This window comes from Mesoplodon bidens (genome assembly GCF_964165515.1).
Source record: "Mesoplodon bidens genome assembly, chromosome: 2".
NCBI classification, from domain to species: domain Eukaryota; kingdom Metazoa; phylum Chordata; class Mammalia; order Artiodactyla; family Ziphiidae; genus Mesoplodon; species Mesoplodon bidens.
The window spans coordinates 73,557,688-73,581,803 of record NC_138177.1 but is presented as its reverse complement, the minus strand read 5'-3'; the positions used below and the strand labels follow the sequence as shown (position 1 = coordinate 73,581,803).

General features: G+C 51.4%; 1 protein-coding gene across 1 annotated transcript in view; it reads right to left on the bottom strand.

Moving 5' to 3' along the window:
- Positions 1-17,461, bottom strand: part of KCNN3 (potassium calcium-activated channel subfamily N member 3) — a gene marked incomplete at its 5' end in the record, with an annotated part of 169,818 nt that extends 152,357 nt beyond the window's left edge. Inside the window, one exon of the mRNA XM_081224313.1 lies at positions 16,550-17,461. Within this exon, the coding sequence (XP_081080439.1) occupies positions 16,550-17,461 (912 nt within the window). The remainder of the gene's footprint in view (positions 1-16,549) is intronic.
- Positions 17,462-24,116: the final 6,655 nt, after the last annotated feature.

The window sequence follows — 24,116 nt, the reverse complement described above, 5'->3', positions numbered from 1 at the left end:
AAAAACTGCAGAGGAAGGTACACTCCCAAACTCATTCTATGAGGCCACCATCACCCTGATACCAAAACCAGACAGAGATACTACAAAAAAAAAAATTACAGACCAATATCACTGATGAATATATATGCAAAAATCCTCAACCAAATACCAGCAAACAGAATCCAACAACACATTAAAAGGATCATACACCATGATCAAGTGGGATTTATCCCAGGGATACAAGGATTCTTCAATATATGCAACTTAATCAATGTGATACACCATATTAACATATTGAAGAATAAAAACCATATGATTATGTCAATAGAGGCAAAAAGCTTTTTACAAAATTCAACACCAATTTATGATAAAAGCTCTCCAGAAAGTGGGCATAGAGGGAACCTACCTCAACGTAATAAAGGCCATATATGACAAACCCACAGCCAGCATCGTCCTCAATGGTGAAAAACTGAAACCATTTCCACTAATTATTCAACATAGTTTTGGAAGTCCTGGCCATGGCAATCAGAGAAGAAAAAGAAATAAAAGGAATACAAATTGGAAAAGAAGAAGTAAAACTGTCACTGTTTGCAGAGGACATGATACTGTACATAGAGAATACTAAAGATGCCACCAGAAAACCACTAGAGTTAATCAATGAATCTGGTAAAGTTGCAGGATACAAAATTAATGCACAGAAATCACTTGCATTCCTATACACTAACAATGAAAGATCAGAAAGAGAAATTAAGGAAACAGTCTCATTCACCATTGCAAGAAAAAGAATAAAATACCTAGAAATAAACCTACCGAAGGAGACAAAAGACCTGTACTCAGAAAACTATAAGACACTGATGAAAGAAATCAAAGATGACACAAACAGATGGAGAGATATACCATGTTCTTGGATTGGAAAAATCAATATTGTGAAAATGACTATAATACCCAAAGCCGTCTACAGATTCAGTGCAATCCCTGTCAAATTATCAATGGCATTTTCCACAGAACCAGAACAAAAAAATCTTAAAATTTGTATGGAGACGCAAAAGACCCAGAATAGCCAAAGCAGTCTTGAGGGGAAAAAACAGAGCTGGAGGAATCAGACTCCCTGACTTCAGACTACACTACAAAGTTACAGTAATCAAGACAATATGGTACTGGCACAAAAGCAGAAATATAGATCAATGGAACAGGATAGAAAGCTCAGAGATAAAGCCACATCCATATGGTCAACTAATCTATGACAAAGGAGGCAAGGATATACAATGGAGAAAAGACAGTCTCTTCAATAAGTAGTACTGGGAAAACTGGACAGCTACAATGTAAAAGAATTAAATTAGAACACTCTCTAACACCATATACAAAAATAAACTCAAAATGGATTAAAGACCTAAATGTAAGACCAGACACTATCAAACTCTTAGAGGAAAACATATGACATAAATCACAGCAAGATCTTTTTTGATCCACCTCCTAGAGTAATGGAAATAAAAACAAAAATAAACAAATGGGACCTAATGAAACTTAAAAGCTTTGCACAGGAAAGGAAACTAGAAACAGTACCAAAAGACAACCCTCATAATGGGAGAAAATATTTGCAAATGAATCAACGGACAAAGGATTAATCTCCAAAATATATAAACAGCTCATGCAGCTCAATATTAATAAAACAAACAACCCAATCAAAAAATGGGCAAAAGACCTAAGTAGACATTTCTCTAAAGAAAACATACAGATGGTCAAGAGGCACATGAAAAGCTGCTCAACATCACTAATCATTAGAGAAATGCAAATCAAAACTACAGTGGGGGCTTCCCGGGGCTTCCCTCATGGCAGAGTGGTTAAGAATCTGCCTGCCAATGCAGGGGACACGAGTTCAAGCCCTGGTCCAGGAAGATCCTACATGCCACAGAGCAACTAAGCCCGTGTGCACCGTAACTACTGAGCCGGCACTCTAGAGCCCACGAGCCACAACTACTGAGCCCACATGCCACAACTACTGAAGCCTGCGTGCCTAGAGCCCGTGTTCCGCAACAAGAGAAGCCACTGCAATGAGAAGCCCACACATCACAATGAAGAGTAGCCCCCGCTCGCCACAACTAGAGAAAGCCCGCATGCAGCAATGAAGACCCAATGCAGCCAAAAATAAATATAAATAAATAAATAAATAAAACTACAATGAGGTATCACCTCACACCGGTTAGAATGAGCATCATCAGAAAATCTACAAACAACAAATGCTGGAGAGGGTGTGGAGAAAAGGGAACCTTCTTGCACTATTGGTGGGAATGTAAATTGATACAGCCACTATGGAGAACAGCATGGAGTTTCCTTAAAAAACTAAAAATAGAATTACCATATGACCCAGCAATCCCACTACTGGGCCTATACCCAGAGAAAACCATAATTCAAAAAGACACATGCACCCTAATGTTCACTGCAGCATTATTTAAAATAGCCAGGTCACGGAAGCAACCTAAATGCCCATCGACAGATGAATGGATAAAGAAGATGTGGTACATATATACAATGGAGTATTACTCAGCCATAAAAAGGAACGAAATTGGGTCATTTGTAGAGATGTGGATGGACCTAGAGGCTGTCATACAGAGAGAAGTAACTCAGAATGAGAAAAACAAATATCACATATTAACACATATATGTGGAGTCTAGAAAAATGGTACAGATGAACCGGTTTGCAAGGCAGAAATAGAGACACAGATGTAGGAAACAAACATATGGACACCAAGAGGGGAAAGCAAGGGTGGTGATGGTGGTGGTGGTGGGATGAATTGGGAGATTGGGATTGACATATATACACTAATATGTATAAAACAGATAACATAAGAACCTGCTGTATAAAAAAATAAAATAAAATTCAAAATATATATATATATGTTCCAGAGGCCAGGGTTTTTTATATTTTATGGTTTCTTTGTACTATATCTGTGCTGTCTAGAACAATGCTGGCACAAAATAGATGTTCAATAACTATTTATTGAATGAATAAAGTTACGTATTTTTTGGCCTGGCCTCCCTACTCTGCTAGAAATTTCTAAAGAGCAGTGGCAGGCATACAGTTGTTGCTTGATATATGACTGGTAGGCTGGTCTGGGGAAACAAAGGCAGCTCAGCTGAGTCATGGCACAAACGACAAAAGCAAGAACCAAGGGTCCTTGAAGTGGACCCTGTGTCTCCTCCCCTCTGCTGTCCAGGCTCCTCTCTCCCCACCTCCAGCAAAGCTACCCATCAGCCCAACAGCAGTGGGTACTTCAGAGGGAGGTACATTTCCTTTCCTTCCCATCGATTTTTATTCTCCCAGTGAGAAGACAAATCTGTTTCCCCTCCACCAGAAAGCCTCGAGCTATGGCTACTGACATTATAGTAATTAAATCCCTGCTGCTAGGAGGGTTCAGGAGCCGAACAGGCCTCATGCCAAGGGCTGGCCTGCAGGGAGGGAGGCTGGCCGGGAGGGTCTGTCTCAGCCATCTCCTGATAGTGAGAAAATCCACTTAGCCACAATGCCTTCACAGGTTTTCACTCCTGGGTAGGAAGATAAAACCTCTCCAGCCGGATTTCCCTGGTGGTGCAGAGGTTGAGAATCTGCCTGCCAATGCAGGGTACCCGGGTTCGAGCCCTGGTCCAGGAGGATCCCACATGCTGCGGAGCAACTAAGCCACAGCTACTGAGCCTGCGCTCTAGAGCCCGCAAGCTACAACTACTGAGCCCGTGTGCCACAACTACTGAAGCCCACATGCCTAGAGCCCATGCTCCGCAACAAGAGAAGCCACCGCAATGAGAAGCCCCTGCACTGCAACGAAGAGTAGCCTCTGCTCGCCATAACTAGAGAAAGCCTGCACCCAGAAACGAAAACCCAATGCAGCCAAAAAATAAACAAAGAAATTTATTTAAAAAAAAAAAAAGAGTGAAAGAAAGCAAAACGTTAAAAAAAAAAAAAAAAAACGGGCTTCCCTGGTGGCGCAGTGGTTGAGAGTCCGCCTGCCGATCCAGGAGACACGGGTTCATACCCTGGTCCGGGAAGATCCCACATGCCACGGAGCGGCTGGGCCCGTGAGCCATGGCCGCTGAGCCTGCACGTCCGGAGCCTGTGCTCCGCGATGGGAGGGGCCACAAGAGTGAGAGGCCCACGTACAGCAAAAAAAAAAAAAAAAAAAAAAAACCTCTCCAGCCCACCACCCCTCTCCAAAATGCACCCACCGATCACCGATCAGCCAAGCGCTCCTTCACTCCAGGCATCACAGCTTTCTTCCCCTTCGCTCCTTAATTCCATCTGGTCCTCATAACCCTCCTCCCTTAAAATGGCCAGCGGAGAAATTATCATCATCCTCAACCTCACTACTCCCATTTTCCAGATGACAAAACAGAGGCCCAGAAACCAAGTTTCCTCAATCTTAGTCCAGGGCCTTTCTCTTCACCCACAATCTTTACTGGTGCTCAGCATGGGCCACAATCCATGTCGCATGCTTTCCATACAGTGGTGCCTAATTTAATCCTCACAACTGCCCCAGAAATAGGGTTAGGATTAACCCCCAAGGAAATAGAATCAAAGCATTGAAGCAACTTACGTAAAGCCACACGTGACAGTCAGGAATCAAACCCAGCTCTGTCATGTGGAAGTCTGTTCTCCTAACACCAGGCTATGCTGCCATATATAAGAGGCGGGGGGCAGCTGGGAGATAGATACAAGGGAAGATGAAAGAAGTGAAGGTGAGGTGAACCCGCAGGGAATAGAGGGCGGGGGAACAGGCAGAAGGAATGGGAGACTCAGCCAGGTTGGCGGGTCAAATCCAGGACATGTGTGTGGTTTTTCTCCTATAAAACTCTCATCATACCTGTCATAACTTGGTCAATGCCTGCCTCCCTGACTAGCCTGTGAGCTCCGTGTCTTGTTAAGTATTGAACCCCGAGAGCCAACCTGGCACCTGTCGACCCTCATGAGTAGTTATCCACAAAAGACCAAGGGCTTGAGGAGCAAGGGGTGGTGGTGTCCTGGGATAGACACGGAGTGGGACCAACAGAGGAGAGGGGGGAAGGAGGCACTGGAATGCGCATGAAACGGGATGGGCCCAGGAAGATGCCTGCTGGCCAGGCCGGCAACAGATGATCTGGCCAGGAAGGAGCACAAGGTCAGTGACTCTATCTAGTCCTCTGGGCTTTGGTGACTAAGTCTGTGTTTGGAGTTTTCAGATTGTACAATGAGAAAATTAACGATAAGGACAGCTGGCACTTCCCCAGTCCTTTACCATGAGCCCAGTGCTGGGTCTTGTCTCATTGGCTCCTCATGACAAACATCCTCATCCCTATTCACAGATCTGGAGACTGAAGCTCACGGAAGTCAACTTTGTCATCTAGGTTGTACAGCCAAGAAGCTGCAGAGCTGGAACAAGAACACCAAAGCTTGTCTGTTGACTGATCAGCTGACCCCTCCAGAGCCTGCGGCAGACCATCCTCAGCCCCAGAGCCCAGTCTTCCCTGTCAACGTACCCAGGGCTCATGGAGGTTCAACAGACTTTTGCATCTAAGCTGAGAGCCTCCCCCTCCCTCTCCTCCCTCTCCTCCCTCCAGAGCTCAAAGCATCCACTGAGGCTCTGGTAAGGCTAATGGGACCGTGAGGGTGGCATAAAACTAAAAGGGGTGGGGTGGGCAAGGGTGGAGAGAACAAGAACAGCTTTTTTGGCTTGAAAGAGCCCCAAGCCAGGAGGTGATCTGCAAAATCATGTGTTCAAGCCCCAAGCCCACTACTTCCTGGCTGTGAGACGCTGGGCAAGTCACCTAACCTCTTTGATCCTTGGGTCAGTCATCTGTAAAACAAGGATTGTTGTGAGGATTAGACGAGACGAGGTGTGTGAGAGCGCTAGTTGTAGGCCCTTCATAAATGTTCATTTTCTTCTCCTCCTCCATTTACCCCTTTTTACACTCCTAAGAGTTGCTTTGGAGTCATTTTTACGGAAGGGGAAAGAAGTATCCATTTTGTGAGAGAGGCACGTTCTGCCGAGCTGCTGAGGACAGAAGCATTAGAGATGGTCCCCTCCACCCAAGAGGAAACCCTCATGACTCAACCTCCATCCTGGACTTGCTCTTCACTCACATCAATTTCATTTCACTCTTGAGGGATCTTTCCATCACTGGCACACAGCGTGGACCAGTCTGGTGTCTTGTGCCAAAATGTCCTCCCACCCGGCTCAGCATCATTACTACCCCAGGAGCAGCGGAGAGCATCTTGGCAGAGCTGAACGCCCGGTCCAGCCCAGAGCAAGAGGGGCAGGAGGTCATGGGCCCAGCTCTAAGGGGTTTCTACAAACCCATAGCCACCGAACTCTCAAAAGAAATAGCATGGCAAGCCTGCCATGGACCAGTGTGGACCAAAGAGCCCCCGGGGGCCAGGTCTGTGCCTAATTGAATCCTCCACCTCCACCCTCAGCAAAAGGAATTATAATCCCACTTTCCAAAAAAGGGGCCACTGCGCAAGGCCATACAGCTCAACAGCACATGTCCAGGATTTGAATCCAGGTCTGTGTTGAAAGTCTGAGCTCTTTTAGGAAGAGGCAGAGAGAAACACATTTCATTGAGGAAAGACCCTTATAGCTGACTCACATCCTTAAGGGCACTGACCTTTGCACTCCTGGAACCTAGACTGGGGCCTGCCACATAGCAGGTGTTCAGTGGGACTAAAACCCAGAATTCCTGGATTCTAGCTGCACCCTTGCCACTCACAATGCTGAGTGGCCTTGGACAAGTCACATAACTTCTCTGGGCCTTGGGATCCTGTAAAGAGGAGGATGGTCTCTGCCCTGCCTTCCTCATTGAGGTGGGAGGCCTGTACAGGGGCCATGTCACCCAGGCTGGCACACCTGGTGGGCCCATGGAGCTTGGCCATTCAGGGAGGTATGGTACCACCCCAGGCCAGATATGCCGGCAGCTGCCCCTGGAGGAGGCCTCCCCTGGGTCAACCCACCAATGCCATCCAGCTCTGAGCCCCTCCAAAGGCAGTAGCCCGACCCACAGCAACACGCCCTGCCCAAGCCCTCATCCTAGAGGAAGGTGACGTCACCCATGTCTGTGGCTCCGGGCATTCCCACATGTGGGAGCTATTCGGGGACTGACTGAGCAAGCCAACATCCTACCCGATGGAAGCCAGAAGAGAGAGAAAATGGCTAAGCCCCAATTTGTTAAAATCAGAAATCTTCTTAAAAGGGAGAAAAGGCTGTGCAAAAATCCCTGCTGGTGGAACCTTGCGAGGATGCAGGCAGGTGCCAACTCAGGCAAAGGCGCTAAGAAGAACTGCCATTTGTTGGCAGCCTGGGATGTGCCAGCCACTGGGCTGGCCACTTACCCAACCATTATCACGTTTAGTTCTCACCAGGCTGGTGAATGCCACCCTCTCCATTTACAGATGGGGAAACTGAGGCTCAGAGACTTTGAGTCACTGGCCTTATGGTCACCCAGCAGCAAGGGGCTGGGCCAGAATTAGCCCCCAGTGCAGTCTCTTCCCCACTCCCCACGGTCAGCCAGCACATCACCTGTCTCCTCCCCCTCCCTGTCTGTGGGATAGTCCTGGCCAAGACCCCCAGCTTTCTGGGCTTCTCCATTTATCAGCTCAAGCTAAACATCAATGATTCTGAAGATGCTGGCTGGCAGGCCTGGTGTCCATGAGCTCTGAGGGGCAGGCACCAGCCCATTCAGCCCCTGTGGGAGTGTCCTGTAAGACAGCTTTTCTGTTCATTTGACACTGAGCACAATGCCTGTCCTTTAAGAAAAATGCCCAACAAGCTGACTCAAAAATAACAGACGCCAATTTGCATATTATTTCACACATCATTTGCATGTTGTTCATTTAGTGTCATCACGGCTCTGCTCAGAATACAACTCTGGTTACCTTACAACCAGGCCTCGGGGAAAAAAAATGGCCTCCACGCAGGGCAAGTCCTGATCCCCTGGTACATCCCTCCCCAGCCCAGCTGCTCTTTATGCTCCTTGGCGCCTGGTTGGGAGAGTTAAACACCTGCCAGAGCAGAAAGGATAGGGAGAACCTTGATTCACAAGCCCTCACAACCTTTTGAATTCAAGACGGTACCCCATCGCAAGTCTTGAAGGAAAAATTATGTTCTCTTGAAGACATGTCAGGAAAGCCTTAGCATTCTTTGCTTGCCCAGTTCTGTTCCAGGAAGGCCTCCTGGCTGGCCCTCCCGCTGTCATCCATGCTCTCAGCCTCATTCTGCCTGGTCATCGTGTGTCCCCCTGACCTTCCTCCAGGCCTCCTGGCCTCGCTCCCTGGGCTTATTTTTGTCCTCTCTCCACCTGTCCGATTTGCAGGTCCACACCCAACGAGCTGTGCCCAGGCCACAGATTGCTGATGCTGAGTGTAGAATAACTGGGTCCCATGAGGTAAGAAAGCTCCAGAAGCCCAGGCCAGGCCACCACTGCAGCCCCACCTTCCAGGGAGCAGTCTGCTTCCCTCTTACTTGTGCAGACACACCCACAGGGACCCAGGCAGAAACAGGTCCGAAGGTAAAGCCATTTGATTTTAGGAGAAAGGGGGCATGTTCCACACGTGTTCGCCTCTTCCAGAGCCCCTTTCTATAGCCCCCTGTGTGGAGGGTGACACATGCACCCGCGCCCTCCACGGCTCTCTGGGGGACTCAGGGCTAATAGCATCATCTTCTAAGCACTGCTCTCACAAAAGCAACAGCTGATGGGCTCAGTGTGTGCCCAGCTCTGCCCTGGGTGCTATGCTGTAGGCAGGGGCTGTGATTTGCTCTGAACATCTGAGAAACAGGCTCCAGGTTCAGGAAACTCCCTGAGGACCCCCCGCTTAGGATGCTGCCAAGTCTAGATGCGAACCCAGAGCCCACGGCTGCAGCTGCCATGCCAGGCCACCTCTGCCAATCAGTATTGCCTCTGATAAAAGAAGAGCAGTGGGTCTTCAGGGTCTGAGGGTGCAGAACTCTAGGAAGAACTCTGAGCCCCCAGCAATTACAGTTATCAACTAAATATTAAATCCCAGGCTTCCCTTTCCTCCCTACCTGTCCCTGTGGATACCACATGGCAGGTACTCCAAGCTGCCCCTGCTCCATTCCCTACTCACTCTGCACCCCGTACCCTGGCTGCCAATATTCTCACTCTCAGAAAGGCCCCCTGCCCATGACCCTGCCATCTTGGTCTAACCCTTCAGGGGCCACCCCACCTCCTACAGGGAGCCTCCCAACATCCCGAATGACTGCCTGCTTCCAACACCACTGCAGCCCAGCCTGGATGGACGGTGCCTGGGTGCAGGCCTGACGCCCCTTGAGAACAGGAGCTGGAGGACCATGGCTTGCTGTCTTGGTGATAGAACAGCAACAAATATATGTTTGATGGAATCAGAAAACTTTGGAGCAGGAAGGGAGTTCAGCATTAGAGTCCAGCCCTCTTTTTTTTTTTTTTTGGCGGTACGCGGGCCTCTCACTGTTGTGACCTCTCCCGTTGTGGAGTACAGGCTCCGGACGCACAGGCTCAGCAGCCATGGCTCACGGGCCCAGCCGCTCTGCGGCATGTGGGATTTTCCCGGACCGGGGCACGAACCCGTATCCCCTGCATCGGCAGGTGGACTCTCAACCACTGCGCCACCAGGGAAGCCCAGCCCTCATTTTTAAGCCAGAGAAACAGAGACCCAGAGAAGTGAAGGGACTTGACAAAGGCCATAAAACAAGTCAGAAGCAAGAGGTGGAGGCACCTCTTGAGGGCTCCTTCAAAGCAGAGACAGGCCTTTCTTTAACATTAACTGCCACTGACAGAGCTAAACAAAGCCTCACACCGGGGAAGTAGGAAACTGGGACTCAAGGATGCAGAAGAAAGTTCTAGAAGCAGGGACAGAGCAGCCCTTAAAGGTTCCCTCACTCAATCCCCAGCAGAGGTTTGTGGTGGGGTTTGGAACAGAGGGACAAGCAAGGCACTGGGGACCTGAGCTCGTGTTCTAGAACCATCTCTCCTCACACGGGCACCAGGAGTAGCCACTCAACCCCTCTGCAGTTCAGTTTTCTCATCTGTGAGATACTCTGACTGTAATGACTCCCGGGCCAAGGTGGGGACCCTGAGGAGAAACAAACATGGAAATACCTTGGATATGAGGTGCTGAGCCCGCGCGGGTCACCCCAATAAGTAGCCCTGCAGCCAGTGCTGGAAAGGGGAGAGGAGGGCGACAGGAAGCTCACAGGAGGACCAAGAGGCCAGGGAGCCGTGCGCAGAAATGTCCCGGCCTGCTGGCTCTCAAGGGTGGAGGGGAGCCCTTCGGGGCTGCGTCAGGAGCCCTCCCGGTCCAGGCCTTCACAGGGAGGGGTCTAATTCCACACCTTCCACCCTCTCAGCTTTGCCAGCATCACTCTGGGGCGGTATTACCAGGCCTCCAGGTAAGGAGGCATCCCGATGACGGACCGTGGGCCTGTCCACATCTCACCCTGGACCCAGGCTGCACCCAGGGCCCCACCCCCTTGCCCTGGCCACCCCCCAGCACACTGTCTCCTCTGGGTACCTGCACTGGCATCTCCCACCCTCCATCAAGCCGCTTCCTGCCTATCTCTCGGTAAAGTTCATCCCGTCCCAACATTTTGCATCAAGGCTCTCAGGCCCATAAACCTTGATTTGTCTCTTAAGAATGATAAGCAATTTCTCCAGCAGCAGCAGGCAAGGAAAAAGGCCTAAACTTGGGAGTCCAATGGGCCTGGATTCTTATTCCAGCACCGCCACCCACTAGCAGTGTCAGCTTAGCCTCATGACTTCATCTACAAAGGGCACCATGACCACCCCCTACCTCCAGGACTCTCGAGGGTAAAGCCGGCCCAGTGAGGCACAAATGGTCCCCTCCTCCCGGCTCCTATCGCCCAGCAGCATTCGTGGCCCATGCAGTGCCAGGCCCAGAGATGAAGCAGGGTGGTCCCTGCCCCCAGCTCCCCCTCCCCTCCTTGCTCTCGGAGCTCAGCTGAGCTCCTGGGGGTGGAATGACAGGGTCGGAGGAGGGGGCACCCAAAAACCCATCAGCCTCCTCCAGACTTTCCTTACCAGAAAAAAAGGCACGAGAATTTTCCTCCCGAAAGCTCCCGAGAACAGTGCAGTCTTAGAATCATTATTTAAAGAGGAATAGGAGGCTTTCTTCTTTCTCTCTCTGCCTTTGGGGTTTTGAAAGAAAGAGAAGAAAAACAGCTACGAATGAATGAACATGCTGGTCTGCCTGCCACTGAGCTGAGGAAGGCGGTGTTTCATCCATATACAGCCGCCCTCCACAACCCCTTCCTCTCTCTCTCCCTCTCTCTCCCTCTCTCTTTAGTACACACTCATTTTCTCCCCCAAATGTGCTTTACAAATAACTGCAACAAAACCAAACCTTTCAGTTCCGATTTTACATCTCTCTCCCTGCCTCAGCTTCACCACAGAGGTTACTCCAATTGCTTTTCATTTTGTTTTTCTTTACCTTATGTTTTTTAGAGCAGATCTTTGGACCCTGGCCTCACAAATTCCCCTTCCTGCAAGCTCAATAAGGGAAATACAAGGCCATCCACCAGCTCTCTAATTAGCCTGTGTAGCCGATAAATGCCCTAGCAATGATGCCAGGGCCGGAGCAGCAGGGAGCACTGCCCATGGGGAAGGGAAGTCCGGATGTGTTATGAAGTCTTTCCCCCGGGACAGTTATAAATAGTGTCATGACATGCAAAGGAGAAGCATATATAAAAGTTAGCTGTCCCTTCTGTGGGTTACAAACGTTTGGCTCATTTGCAGACTGTCCACAAAGGTTATAAATAGAGTCACCACCACCCTGGGTGGGAGAAGGGGCTCGTTTTCACACTCCCAGAGTCTCTCTTGCCCTCCTTGGGCCAAGACGCTGGGTGTGATGATAAAATGTATGCCTGGGGCCTTGGTGGATGGCTCCCAGGCTCCTACCTCCAGCCAATCGCTTATAAAGAGTCTCCTGCCTTCTGCAACCCTGTCCTGCAGGTCATCCCACAGGGAGGCTCCATGCAGAGGAGTCTGACCTATTCCTACTTTCCCACCATGCTTGAAACCACAGACACGAGTGCCCTGAGGCATCTGCTCCCAATCATCAGGACATCCCCCCACAGTCACCCCCCTACCCCAAAGCAGCTCCTGGGTCTGCCAGGAGGTGTAGACAATTCACCCAGCAGAGCCTCGGCTGCTGCTCTGCCCTTCTGCAGAGAAGACCTCCATGACAGGGAGGGCAGGGGAACAGAAGAGCGGGGACCGGTGAGCCCACTCAGTCATTCAGGCTGCAAGCTGGGGGTGGACCTCTGTGAGGTCAGCAAAGAGATACAAGTTGGCCCTAAGGGACCCCACTCTCTTGGAAGAGCGAACGGCCGGGAGACCGAGCTCCCCAGGGCATACAGAGAAGGCTGCCCTTTTCAGGGTGGCCTCCCACGAGGTGGCCTGAAGAAAGGAAGCCATGCATGGAGTAGACAGGGAAGCCCCAGCATATCCACTCCTCCACCCGTGGCCCGGCTGACCCCAGCAACAAGGCCCCCAGGGGGAGCTGGAAGAGCAGAGGGGCAGGAAGTTGGTGGGGAGGCAGGAGTGGGGCACAAGAGGGGCAGAGGATGGGCTCTACCTGGGCAGCGAAACTCAGACAGATTGTGAGGCCGGGGGTGGGGAAGTGGTTTGAGGTTGTGCAAAATTGCAGAGACAGAGAACCACCCTGCTGCTGTCCCAGCATTTCCCAGCCTCCCCTGGGCTGACCCCACAGCCCGATGCCTGAGGACCCTGAGAAATAAGGCCCACCGATGACTTGCCAGCTGGATGGAGGCAGCAGCTCAGACACCAGCAGGATGGCAAGGTGGGGAGGGGGCATCCACAGAGTCCCCAGCTCTCTCTGGACTCAAGTGGAAAGAGCACAGCAGGCAGTGCAAGACCACAAAGTGGGTGTGCCTCAAACCAGCTCTGGAAGAAAATAAAGCATGCCAAGAAAGACTCCCCAAATCCTCATTCCTTAATCCTGACCAGCGCTAGTGTAGTAGAGACAATGCCACTAAGATTCCTCAACAGGACCTCTAGACCTGGCCTATAATGGTGGCTAAGGCCTCGAGGGTAAATCCACCCATAAGGAAAACACCTGGGCGCTCATTCGGTTCAGGGATAACCCAGTACCATCAGGAGCCACGGCCTTGGCGTGATCACAAACAGCTCTCCTCTTACCTCAGCCCATCTTCCTTCCCCATCATCACCTGAGGCTTGTGAGAGCCGAGCCAAGGACCATTCCATCCTGATTTCTTACCTCCTCAGGCTGTCTCCCTTTTGCATTAACTGACTATGCTCAGGGGTCATGCCATTTTCCTTCTCAAGCGAGCCAGGCCTGCATGGTGAATTCCTCCCCCAGTAACAGATATCAGCTAAAGACAGGCAAACAGGAAGGCCACAGCCCCGTGGAAAAGAGCAGAGAACTTCCGAAAGCAGCAGCTCAAGCACAAGGTTAGCAGTCTTCATCATTTGGGGAAAAGAAAGTGTGTCCCTCACCCCAGGGCCTTTGAGTGGGAACTGCCACCATCAGTGCAGAATAACCCAGTCTGGGTGGGGTGCCCGAGGCCACCCTGTCCACCCTCCTGCTTCCAGACCAGTTAGCAAAGCCAACCAGACACAGAGAGCTCTCCAGCAAAAGAGGCTGTTACCCATCCCTCCTCAGGGTCCACTGAGCATCTGAGTTCCCCCAGCTGTTGATTCTTCATTCTGAGCTAAACCCTCTTGTCACAACAGTCCGTTTTCTCTGCAAGGCTGGGGAACAAATGTTCACCTCCCCTACAACAGACCCATGCTATAGGTGGTTTCCAGTCAGAAGACCCAGCCCCATCTCAGAACTTCTCCCCTCCGAGATACAACTTCTCGCTCCACTGACAAGTCCTAGTTCCCAAGCTATCAAGGCCCCAACTAATTCTGGAGCCAGAGTTAGATAACAGGGGAAAAAGACATCTCTTTTCCTCTCATCTTCATCATTAACAACAATAACAGTAGGTCCTGTATGGAGTGCCTTACACTAATTCACTCTCCCCACTTGACAGCTGCGGAGACAGGCTCAGAGAAGGCTCAGGCTTGTCCAAGGTCGCACGCTGGAGGTGGCAGAGCTAGGATTCAAGCTTTGGTCTGCTTCTTTAAAACAATCCTATTTGCCCCCAGGAGGAGAAGGAATAGCTACCTTATCCCCTCCTGGGTCCACAGGGCCTGCTGCAGACACCCAGAAAATACTTGTTCCAATAATGACTCAGTGCCCGGATGGATAGAGGATGGAAGGGCTGGTGAGCGGGTGAGCCCTGCTCATCATAACCGATACCGACCCTGAGGTGCACAGGAGGTGGCCGCCTCACGAGCTGAGGCAGGCAGGACTTCCCGGGGTTGCTGCCCCCTCCATTCTTCCAACAGCCAGAGGCTCATCAATTTAAAATTAGGCAAAGCCCACCCCTTGGATCACCTCACCCTTCCTTCGCGCCAGAGTCTGCTGTCTCCGGCTCTGGGAAAGCCCCTTTCCCTGAATACTCCATCAGGGAGGCACCTGCTCTAGCAACAACCCTCCCGCCCCATTAAAACAAATGTGCACAGACCGATCCCACACTGGGAGCTGTCTCTAGGAAGGGACATTCCCCTAAGAGCTCTGACCACAGGGTTCACTAAAAGAGAGGGTGCTTGTCTTGCCCCTTCTCCCCAGCCCACCCCCAGCACTTGGGCCTTCATCAGCTTCCCCCAGCAAGGGCTCCTGGTCCCCAGGGGGTGCCTGGAGGGAGCTGGGATTGTGCCCAGGGCGGCTGCCAGATCTGTCGAGGCTAGCAGCCCCCTCTCCCGGAGCGCCCAGTGGGAGAAGGCAGCGAGCAGAAGGACCCGCAGATTCAGAGGCTCGTTACAGGGAATGACTAAGTGAGCTGCGATTCCAGGGGAAACCCCACTCGATTCGGCTCGCTGAGGGGCTCAAATCCTTGAGCCATTTAGACGAAGGCAGCTTCCAGGAGCTGCCCTGGGCTGGGGCTGTCCTCTCTGAGCAGCCAGGTCCCTGGGGGACCCTCCACCTGGAAGTCTTGATTCTGGCTATTCAGGTCATCTGACAGGTCTGCCCCACCCCTTTCCAGAGCGGGCAAATCTGCCCATCCTCTGCTCCAGCTAGCGAGAGGCTGGGAATGGGGGAAATCCGATCAGCACCTCCTAGGTTTTTGTGGCTGGATTTCAACAAGGAATGTGACAGTCTCGCAGCAGCTGTGCCCAGCCTGAAACACGCTCTATTTGAAACCTCCAACAGCTGAACCCCTCCCAGCTACCCGCTGCCCAAAATGACAAATAAGTAGAGAAATCCAAACAAGCAAGCATACACACACACACACACACACACACTCACACCAACAAATTGGGGGTGAAGGGTAGAGTGGGAAAAAAAATCCACTTGCCCAATGACTCCCCAGGTCTCCAAGCCTTCAAGCTCGCAGCAGGAGGGCTCCCAGCAAGCAGAGCTTTGACAGAAACCCACCTTCCTCAAGCCCCACTCCCTTGGAGGACGCGATTTCCAAGCCCACCCGGGGAGGGAAACCCCCTCCTCCGTCTTGGGACTGGACAGAGGCTGGGGCAGTGGGGCCAGCTCCCCCGCTAAAGCCGTGCCGCCGTTCTCCATCGGGGCGCGCACTCACACACTCATCCTTATTTATCCCGAGAAGGAGTTGGGGTGGGAGGGGAGAACTGGGGCTGAGCCGGGGGCATGAGCTCTCGGGGACTCCCAGGAAACCCTGCCATCCCATCCGAAGAAGAGGCACTCCCCCCCATCCCAGCTGATGCCAAGGCGGCGCCCATCTGCTCTGCCCGGGTAACACCTGTAGCCATTTTTTATCAGGGGATGTTTACAAGGCAGCAGCAGGTTTATTCTGAGTCCTCTTTCCTGAGGGAAAAGACCGCTGATTTCCTGCGCCTACATTTTTACCCCATGCCCCCAGGAGACTCAAGTCATGGGTGCTTTTCTATTTTGCCCTAAGTCTCTCAGGGATGAGGAGGGAAACAGAAACTTGGGAAGAGAGAGAGAAGACAGAGAGAGAAGGGACTGGCATGGAATCCCCACCCCCCCCACACCCAGACATTTATTTCTTTTTTATCCTCAGGAAAATGGAGTGGAGCAGGGAGGGGAGGAGAGGAGGGGAAGTCACAGGAACTGGCAAGCACATCAAGGCAGAGTGTAATTAATTGGTGCGTTAAGCTGCTAGGTTATGCTTTAGTATGAGTGAGCCAGGAGGAAAGATGATTTCTCAGAAGGGATTCTTTAATCCTCCCTACACAGAGTCTACAAATTAGACACAGTGTGTAGGGATGTCCCCCCCTCCCAAGGAAGCAAGGAATGAATTCTCCCGGGATTAAGCAGGAAAACCATGGGAAGTTAGAGTGTTCCATATAACTGAACAAACGCCTCTCCCCAGCACCACCCTCTCTCTCTCTCCCCCAATCTCTCTCTCTCTCTCCCCCCCCCCCACAACTCGCGCGCTCTCTCTCTCCCTCTCTCTCTTGCTACCTACATATTCCTTTTGTTCAAGGTATAAAGAGAAACTGCAGCCCCTACCTTTGAGTACAAACCCCAAGAGAGCTCGGTCTCTATCACCATAACAACAATTCCAAACATCCCAAAAATCAGAGCATAGTCACTCAGTCGCTTCCTCTTTTCAAACAGGGCCCTCCTGTGTCCCAGTTTATAGCCAATGTTTTGGTTTTTCCGCTTGTTGGCTTTGGGGAAGGTGGTGCTGCTGGCGGTGGCGCCGGCGTGCTGGTGGTTGTGGGCAGCATTGGGGTGATGGTGCAGGGTCTGGTGGGCATGGTTGTCCTCCCGGGAGGAGATGACGATCTCCGGGGGGTTGCTGGGGCTGAAGAGCTGGAGGGGCTGGCCCTCGGGCTCAGCCTCGATGAGGTTCCTCCGGGAGGCGCTGAGCCGGCTGAGGGGTTTCATGACCCCACCGCTGTACTTGCAGGAGCTCATGGCTATCTCTGTGAAGGGGTTGCTGTCCCGCCGGTGCACCAGGGGGCTGGCCTGCCGGTGCCGGCCTCCGCCACCAGGCCCACTTGTGGCTGTGGAAGTTGGAGAGTGGCCAAGCAAGTGGTCATTGAGATTGAGCTGGCTGCCTTGCCTGGAGGAAGGGTGGAGGATGGCGGTGGAGTTGGATGAAGGGGGGCCCCTGAAAGCAGTGGGAGAGGAGTGTAGCAGGCCGGGGTGGATGGGCTGGCTCTGGAGTTGGGCGAGCTGAGACAGGGGATGCGGCGGTTGCTGCTGCTGCTGCTGCTGCTGAAGCTGAGGAGGCTGAGGCTGCAACGGGGGTCCTGGGGGCTGCTGGGGGGCTGCTGGTGGTGCTGGTGCTGGTGGCGGCGGCGGCGGCGGCGGCTGCTGCTGCTGCTGCTCATCCCCGGAGGATGGACAGGGGCACTTGGGGTCTTCATCCAGGTCCCCCACCCCGGAGTCATGGAAGTGCCCAGAAGTGTCCATCTTGGGGCCTGGCTGGATTCCCTGCAGCACAACTCCCCACCCCAAAGCCACCCTCGTTCCAAAGATGTCCTCAAAGGAAGCCAGGCATCCAAGCTCCCCCACCAGAGTGTCTTGGCTCCAGTCCTCTCTCTTTGGCTTGCTCCGGTTCTCTGGGGCTGCCTGGAGTCCAGACGCTGCCACTCAAGAATGCATTGTACTGGGCAGGGAGGGAGGGCAGGAGGGGAGCTTGGAGAAAGAAGAAGAAGGGGGAAAAAGAACTCTGTCTCAGGAGGTGGTCCTCTAGGAGCGTGTGAAGCCAGGCTCAGCTTCACTCCTCGCTGGCTCAATAGCTTTGCTCTCCTCCTCCTGCCACTGTTATAGGGTAAGCCAAGCCCACTTATTAGCAGCTGGTCTCATTGGCTTGTCTTAACTCTCCAACCACCTCCTAACTCCGCCCCCCGCATAGGCTCCTCCCCGAAGGGGGGGCCTGCCGCGCTCCGCTCCCAGCCCCAGTGGCAGCGCAGCGAAGGCTGGGAAATGTAGTTTCCGCTCCCCAGCCGGGAGCTGAGCAGCTGCCCTCTTTCCTCTGACAGGTACGGCAGAAAGCCGTCAGCGCACGGCGATACGGGATGTACGCGCACGCGGGGCGGTGGCGAGGAGGAGCAGAGGTCCTCCTAAGGAGGGGAGCTGTGCACCCTGATGCGGGGGCAAGAAGCAGGAAGACAGTTATTAATGGTCAGGGTCTGCGCGATAGGCTGTTTCACACATATTATCCAGCTACATCCTCCAAACACGCAAGGAGGTGGGCATCGTGTTCCCATTTCACAAATTGATGCTCAGAGATACTGAGTAACAACTTCAAGGTCACAGAAGCAGAGGGAACCCACATCCTCCTGACCCCAGGTAAATACTGAACTGCCTGCAATATGTGTGCAGGAGCATCTGTTATTTCTAAGCCTCACATCAACCCTATGAAAATGATGTCATCCTTCTGCTTTTACAGATGAAACCCGTTTTTTAAAAAATCACTCAAGCACAGATAAGTAGCTTGCCAGATGTTCCCCCTTTTGTAATTAAGGATGCTAGAATTCGAACTCAGCTCAGTCTGGCCCCACAGCTCCTATACCATCTCCCAGGATGCCTTTCCACTGTGATGCTCAGTGCACAGTGGTTGCTCCATAAATATTGCTCAAATGAGGGGTGGGAAAGAGCCAGAGAGAAGCTGTGGAGGAAGAACTGGCCTCCCCAAAGCAGGATGTGTGAAATGGACTATGGCTCCAGCTGGACTTGGAGTCATGGGAAGGTCTGGAAGGAAGACTGAAAACCCCCGTGGTCACTCCCCACCTGATCTGTCCCATGGAGCTCTGAGAGTCAGAGCTGGGAACAGCTGCTGGCTTCCCAGGTTCAGAGCCATCATCAAGAATTTATTAAGCTCCCACTGTGTGCAAAGGGAGTTCCAAAAAGATGGGACCCAGCTGAATTCATTTCCACTTCTAACGGCAGCTACTTAGGGATCAGTGAAGAAGGGGCCATTATGGGATTCCCCAAGCACACCTGGGGTTTTAGGAGGGCGGCATCTTCCTGCCTGTCTCTTGCTTCCCCCATCACCCCTTGGCCTCTGTCCAGCTGCTTCTCTGGTAGGAAGGGGGAAGAGGAGGAGAGCCATGCATGCACACACACACACAGATACACGTATGCAGGTGCACCTATATACATAGGTGTGCACTCACTGGCCCACAAACACATACACCCATGCACACACACACACATGCCCACACACAGTGAGGTTCTAAAGCAGTTCTGAATGGTGAGCAGCAAGTGGCCAGGTCAGGAAGGAGCAGGGCTCCCATCAAAAGAGCCCAGAATATACTCCACATGCCAGTTCTCACCTCTCCAAACTCCTCTCAGCCCGAATGATTGAGAGCTAAATAGTACTTGTAAGTCACAACCCCAGAAACCTGAATAATTACAACTACACCTGATAATCTTGATTACTGTTATTATTATCAATGACATGGTCACACCCCCTGCCACTATAAGTCATAGTGCTGGGGCTCAGACACAAGCTGGGGTCTCATGTGTTTTCTCACGACCATGCAGGCCCTCTGGTACCCTCCACCTCACCCCCTCCAGCATGCCCTGCCTGCTCTCCCCTTCCCTTCTGTCTTCTTGGTTTCCCTCCATCCATCCCCAAACAGAGCCACCTGTTTGGTTCAAGGCTCCAGATCATATACTTAGGCTTAATGATTTCCTAATAAGTTATCATTACTATGTCATTAGTGGCAGAAATGTGCTGTTAGTATTGCTTCTCAGGGCTGGATACAGCATCTGGGCTGTGAAAAATCAATTTTTAGGGGCAGACTCCAGGTCTGGGCATTTCTGTGCCCACTCCACCGCTATGACCTGTCTTCTGCCTCAGTTGACCTTTCTGGGCCATCCGGCTGTACCAGCTGGATCCCATAGGGACTGTTAGAATATGTCCTGCTATCATGGATGGGGATAAGAAACACCTGGGTGGGGTGGGGGACTAAACTATACCAGAGCCAAAGATAGATTAGAGACTCATCTGGAAATGGGCTGGAGCTTGACAGCTAATGCCACTGATGCAGCTCATGCCCTTCAATACAGCCACCCTATGGGAATGGGAAGTGAATGATATCATGGTTAGAGCTCGGGCTCTAGAGTCAGACTGCCCAGGCTGGAGCCCCTCTCTGCCATGCAATGGCTGTGTAACCACAGGCAGGATAACTACCTTCTGATCCTCAGCTTCCTACTCTATAAAATGGGAGTGATAAGGGTCCCTACATCATGCAAGTCAGTAGTAGTGGGCTATCTCACCGGGCCACACACACTGCCCAGAAGCTGGTGTGCTGGAGCTGGCTGGTACTGGCTCCTAAAAGCCAAAGGTGTATCTCTCTTCCCAACTCCACAACCAGTGATGTCACACTGATAGCTTGAAATCAGTGATGATGGGAGTGTGTACACCTGCAAATCAGGGTTGACTTTTTCCTGCATGTCCAAATCCACACCTTGAAGGATAGGCTCTTCAAATAAATTATGCCTCTTAAGTCTGTAAAGATGAAGGTCAAGGGGATGTGGTGGAGTTTCTTAGCCCAGAGAAGACAGGGAAAGTGAACAAGGACATGCTCACAAAACCCAATAAGGTAGTGGTGGCCTTTGGCCACACCAGCTCCACATCAGGTGTGCCGTCGTTCTGCCCCTGCCCTTCTTTCTACATTCATTCCTCACCACTTCCTTCTTTAAGCCCCAATACCACCAGCTTCTTATGGTTCCTCCACCAAGCCATGCTATTTCATACCTCCATGCCTTTGCTCACGCTATTCCTTCTGCCTGGCAAGCCCTTCCAGTACATCTTCATCCAGCACATTGCTTTTGCCCTTCAAGACATGGCTCACAGGACTTCTTGCTGGGAAGCCTCTCCCAAGCTCCCCCATATCCAAATCAGGGGCCCTTCTCCTGTGTTTTTCAGTATCAAGCACTATAGCTGTTATCTCTTTGTGTGTCCTTTTCCCCCTAGACTGTGACCTCTGTGAGGGCCGGAATTATGTCTTCTCCATCATCGGACCTGCAGCTCTTACACAGAGCCTGGCATATAATAGATGCTTAACAAAGATTCATTGAACTGAACTTGAAACCTTGGAGAGGCAAATAAGAGGAAGTCATAGTGCTTTCCACACAAATAATAACTTCCCCCATCAGTAAAATGAGTGTGATAGAAGAGATGATTTCTAAGATCACTCAGCTTTAAAATCCTATAATCTGTGGTCTGTGGAACTTGTTACCCCCAAAACACAGAACTGACTGAAAATGGGTTTAAGAAAAGGAATGATATATGGTTTATATAGCTGTCTTTCCCACTAAGTTGTAGACTTCTTGAGCACAGAGAAGGGGTCTAATTTTTTCTGTATCCCCAGCACTGATCAGCGTTATCTGGCTGTGGATATACTCATTATAGGTTTATTGGATAGATGGATGGATGGAGGGATAGATATGTGGATGGATGGAGTTTAGATACAATGACAGACAATAGTGGGATTTTTAGAAAAGCTAGTGGTGGTTAAGGGCTATCCTTAACCTTCTAAGAACAGAAGTATCTTAAAGATCAATGACACCTCCCTCAGACCCTGGATGGTTGGGTCAGAGACAGCTCTGGGCTGAACAGCTCATTAGCCCATTCAGGTTCAGTCATTATTGTGTTCTTAACTAGGAGCTCTGTTACAGGATCAGTTCACGTTTTAAAAATAAAAACAACCCCTGTATTTGCTAGCACTTTATAGTTTCCAACTGCTTTCACATAAAGTACTCCATTTGCACTTCCTGGCAGCCCTGGAAGGCAGGCCAGGAAGGTTCTATTGCTCCATCCTTTACACTCTCGCCCCTGTAAACTAAAGTATAGAAAGGTTGAAGTGACTCGCTCAAGGTCACCAGTTAGTCGTGGGTTTGAACCTGGATCCTTCTGACCCCTAGACCCATGCTCTTTCCCATTCCCCATTTGTGCTGCCTGGAATGCCACTTCACCCCTCACTTGGTGTCCAGTCCCACTAGAATTTAAGGAGAGCACAGTGATGCCTCCGCCCAAAGCCTTCCCACACCTCCCCTCTTCTGCTCCTTCCCCCTAATTTGACGTCATCTTCCTCTTCTGAATTCCCTTAGCGCTTTATTTGCATCTCTCTGGGGATACTTTTCACCTCTTGCCTTGTATTGGAGTCCTCTGTATACATGACTTTTCTCCTGTTTTTAATTTACACCATAAGCTCCTTGGGGACAGGAGCCGGTGGTGTGGATTATAAAACACACACACAGTACTGCACCTCACCCCACACCCAGATTGTGTGTTAAATCTGGAAGTGAGTGAGTGAATTGATGCATGAATGAGAGTTCAGGGCACTCTGACCCTGGACACAATGCTTACCCCTTACCTGCACCACTGGCCACAATGAACGCCGATCTGTAAGTGTAGGTCTCTCATCCATGCTTCTTTTCTCTGAGTCCCTGAACATCCAGACCCGGAGTGAGGGCTCTCCTAAGTAAAGCCCACCCACCCTCCCCCAAGTCATGGCAGAAAGAGTGAGACAGGACCACAGCACATCCCACCTGCCTCCAGGGCACCCACCAACCGCTCTTAGCCACCTATGGCAGCTTCACACCATCTCCTCTTTGCTGAAGAAAAACTGAAACTTTTGTGCTTCGTATGGGTCTCGCTATAAAAGAGATGTACAGCTCAACATCTCACGCCGCAGGCATTCACTGAAAGCCTGCTCTGTGCAAATGTGGTCCCAACAAGCTAGTGGGGTTAGATTAGTATCCCCATTCCACAGATGGGGAAACTGAGTTAAGTTCCAGAGAAGGCAACTGGTTTGCTCTTGTTCTCAAAGGAGGGAAGAGGCCACGCCATGAGCCAAACTGGACTGTCCACTTGCAGGTCACCTCTCCACTCAGCCACCACCACTGGGCTTCTTCCCCTTTCAGAGGAAAGATTCCTCCTGCCCTCCACTCCTACCCAGGTTCTCCAGGAAACCCCCTTTGACAAAAGGAGCGGGGGAGGTTTCAACAGACCAGCTCCACTGAGACCTGTCTGAAAGAAGGGTGACGATTTTGCTCCAAAAACTTTGTGGCAGGCAGGGCTGGTCCTGGACATGGAGAGAAGATGGAGTGCAGCAGGCAGGCAGGGGTGCCGGGAGCAGCCTTGGGCTGGAACTCCAATACATGTGCTTCAGAGCTGCCATCTTCCTGCCGGTGACCACACGGCACCACTCTGAGCCCGTAAAACTGGACCCATTCATGCCTCCCTCCGTGGTTGTTTTGTGAAAAATGAGATACATTTTTAAATGCTTCTCCTCACCACTTCTCCATGGCTTTGGTGTGAGAACTTGCTGTTCTGGCCAGATGGATCAGTCCAGATGGGAACATTTATTTGAGGGGTCCAAGGTCAAATAAAAGGTGCTGATACAGTATCTGGAAAGAATGCATGAGAAATGGGTACAGGGCACCAACATCTTGTCACCATGAGGCCTTGCCAGGCTCACAGGGAGATGGTATAGGGGCACACACTTTGCAAACTGTAAAGTGCTACATGTGTGGACTGGGCAAGTGCAAGGAGCTTGGTGGACCTTGGTGGCTGGGGGAGAGCCCATGTAGACGTGTTTGGCCAGGGCTCAGCATCTAAGCCTCATCCCTAGAGCCAGGACAGGTCCAAAGGCCTGTCTGCTCAAGGCTAAGTCAGTGGAGAGAGCCCATCACTGGCCTGCCCTGGATGGGTGGGTGTCCACGCCCAGCCCCACACTGTGTAGATGATGGCACCCTTCCCCCCAACCAGAGATTCAGCTTCCTGAGGGTGGAATCTCTGTCTGTTTTATTCACTGCTGAATCCCCAGTGCCTGGCACAGCGCATGCTCTCAATTAAGATTTACTGATTAAGTCAGCTTCCTGGTCTCAGTCCCAAAAGGCTCAGAGAAAAAAAAAAAAAATTACCTCTAATGGTTTCCCAAACCCAGAGCTGGCACCTGAGCTGTCCAAGAGAAGGTCAAGAACCAGGGCAGCCACAGGCCCCAGGCACCGAGGGACACAGCAGCACTCTGCAGCCTTGGATGAACCACCCTCCTACAGTTAGGGTCGAGAGTGAAGGACAGATCCCTGGAGCCTGGCTGGTGACTTG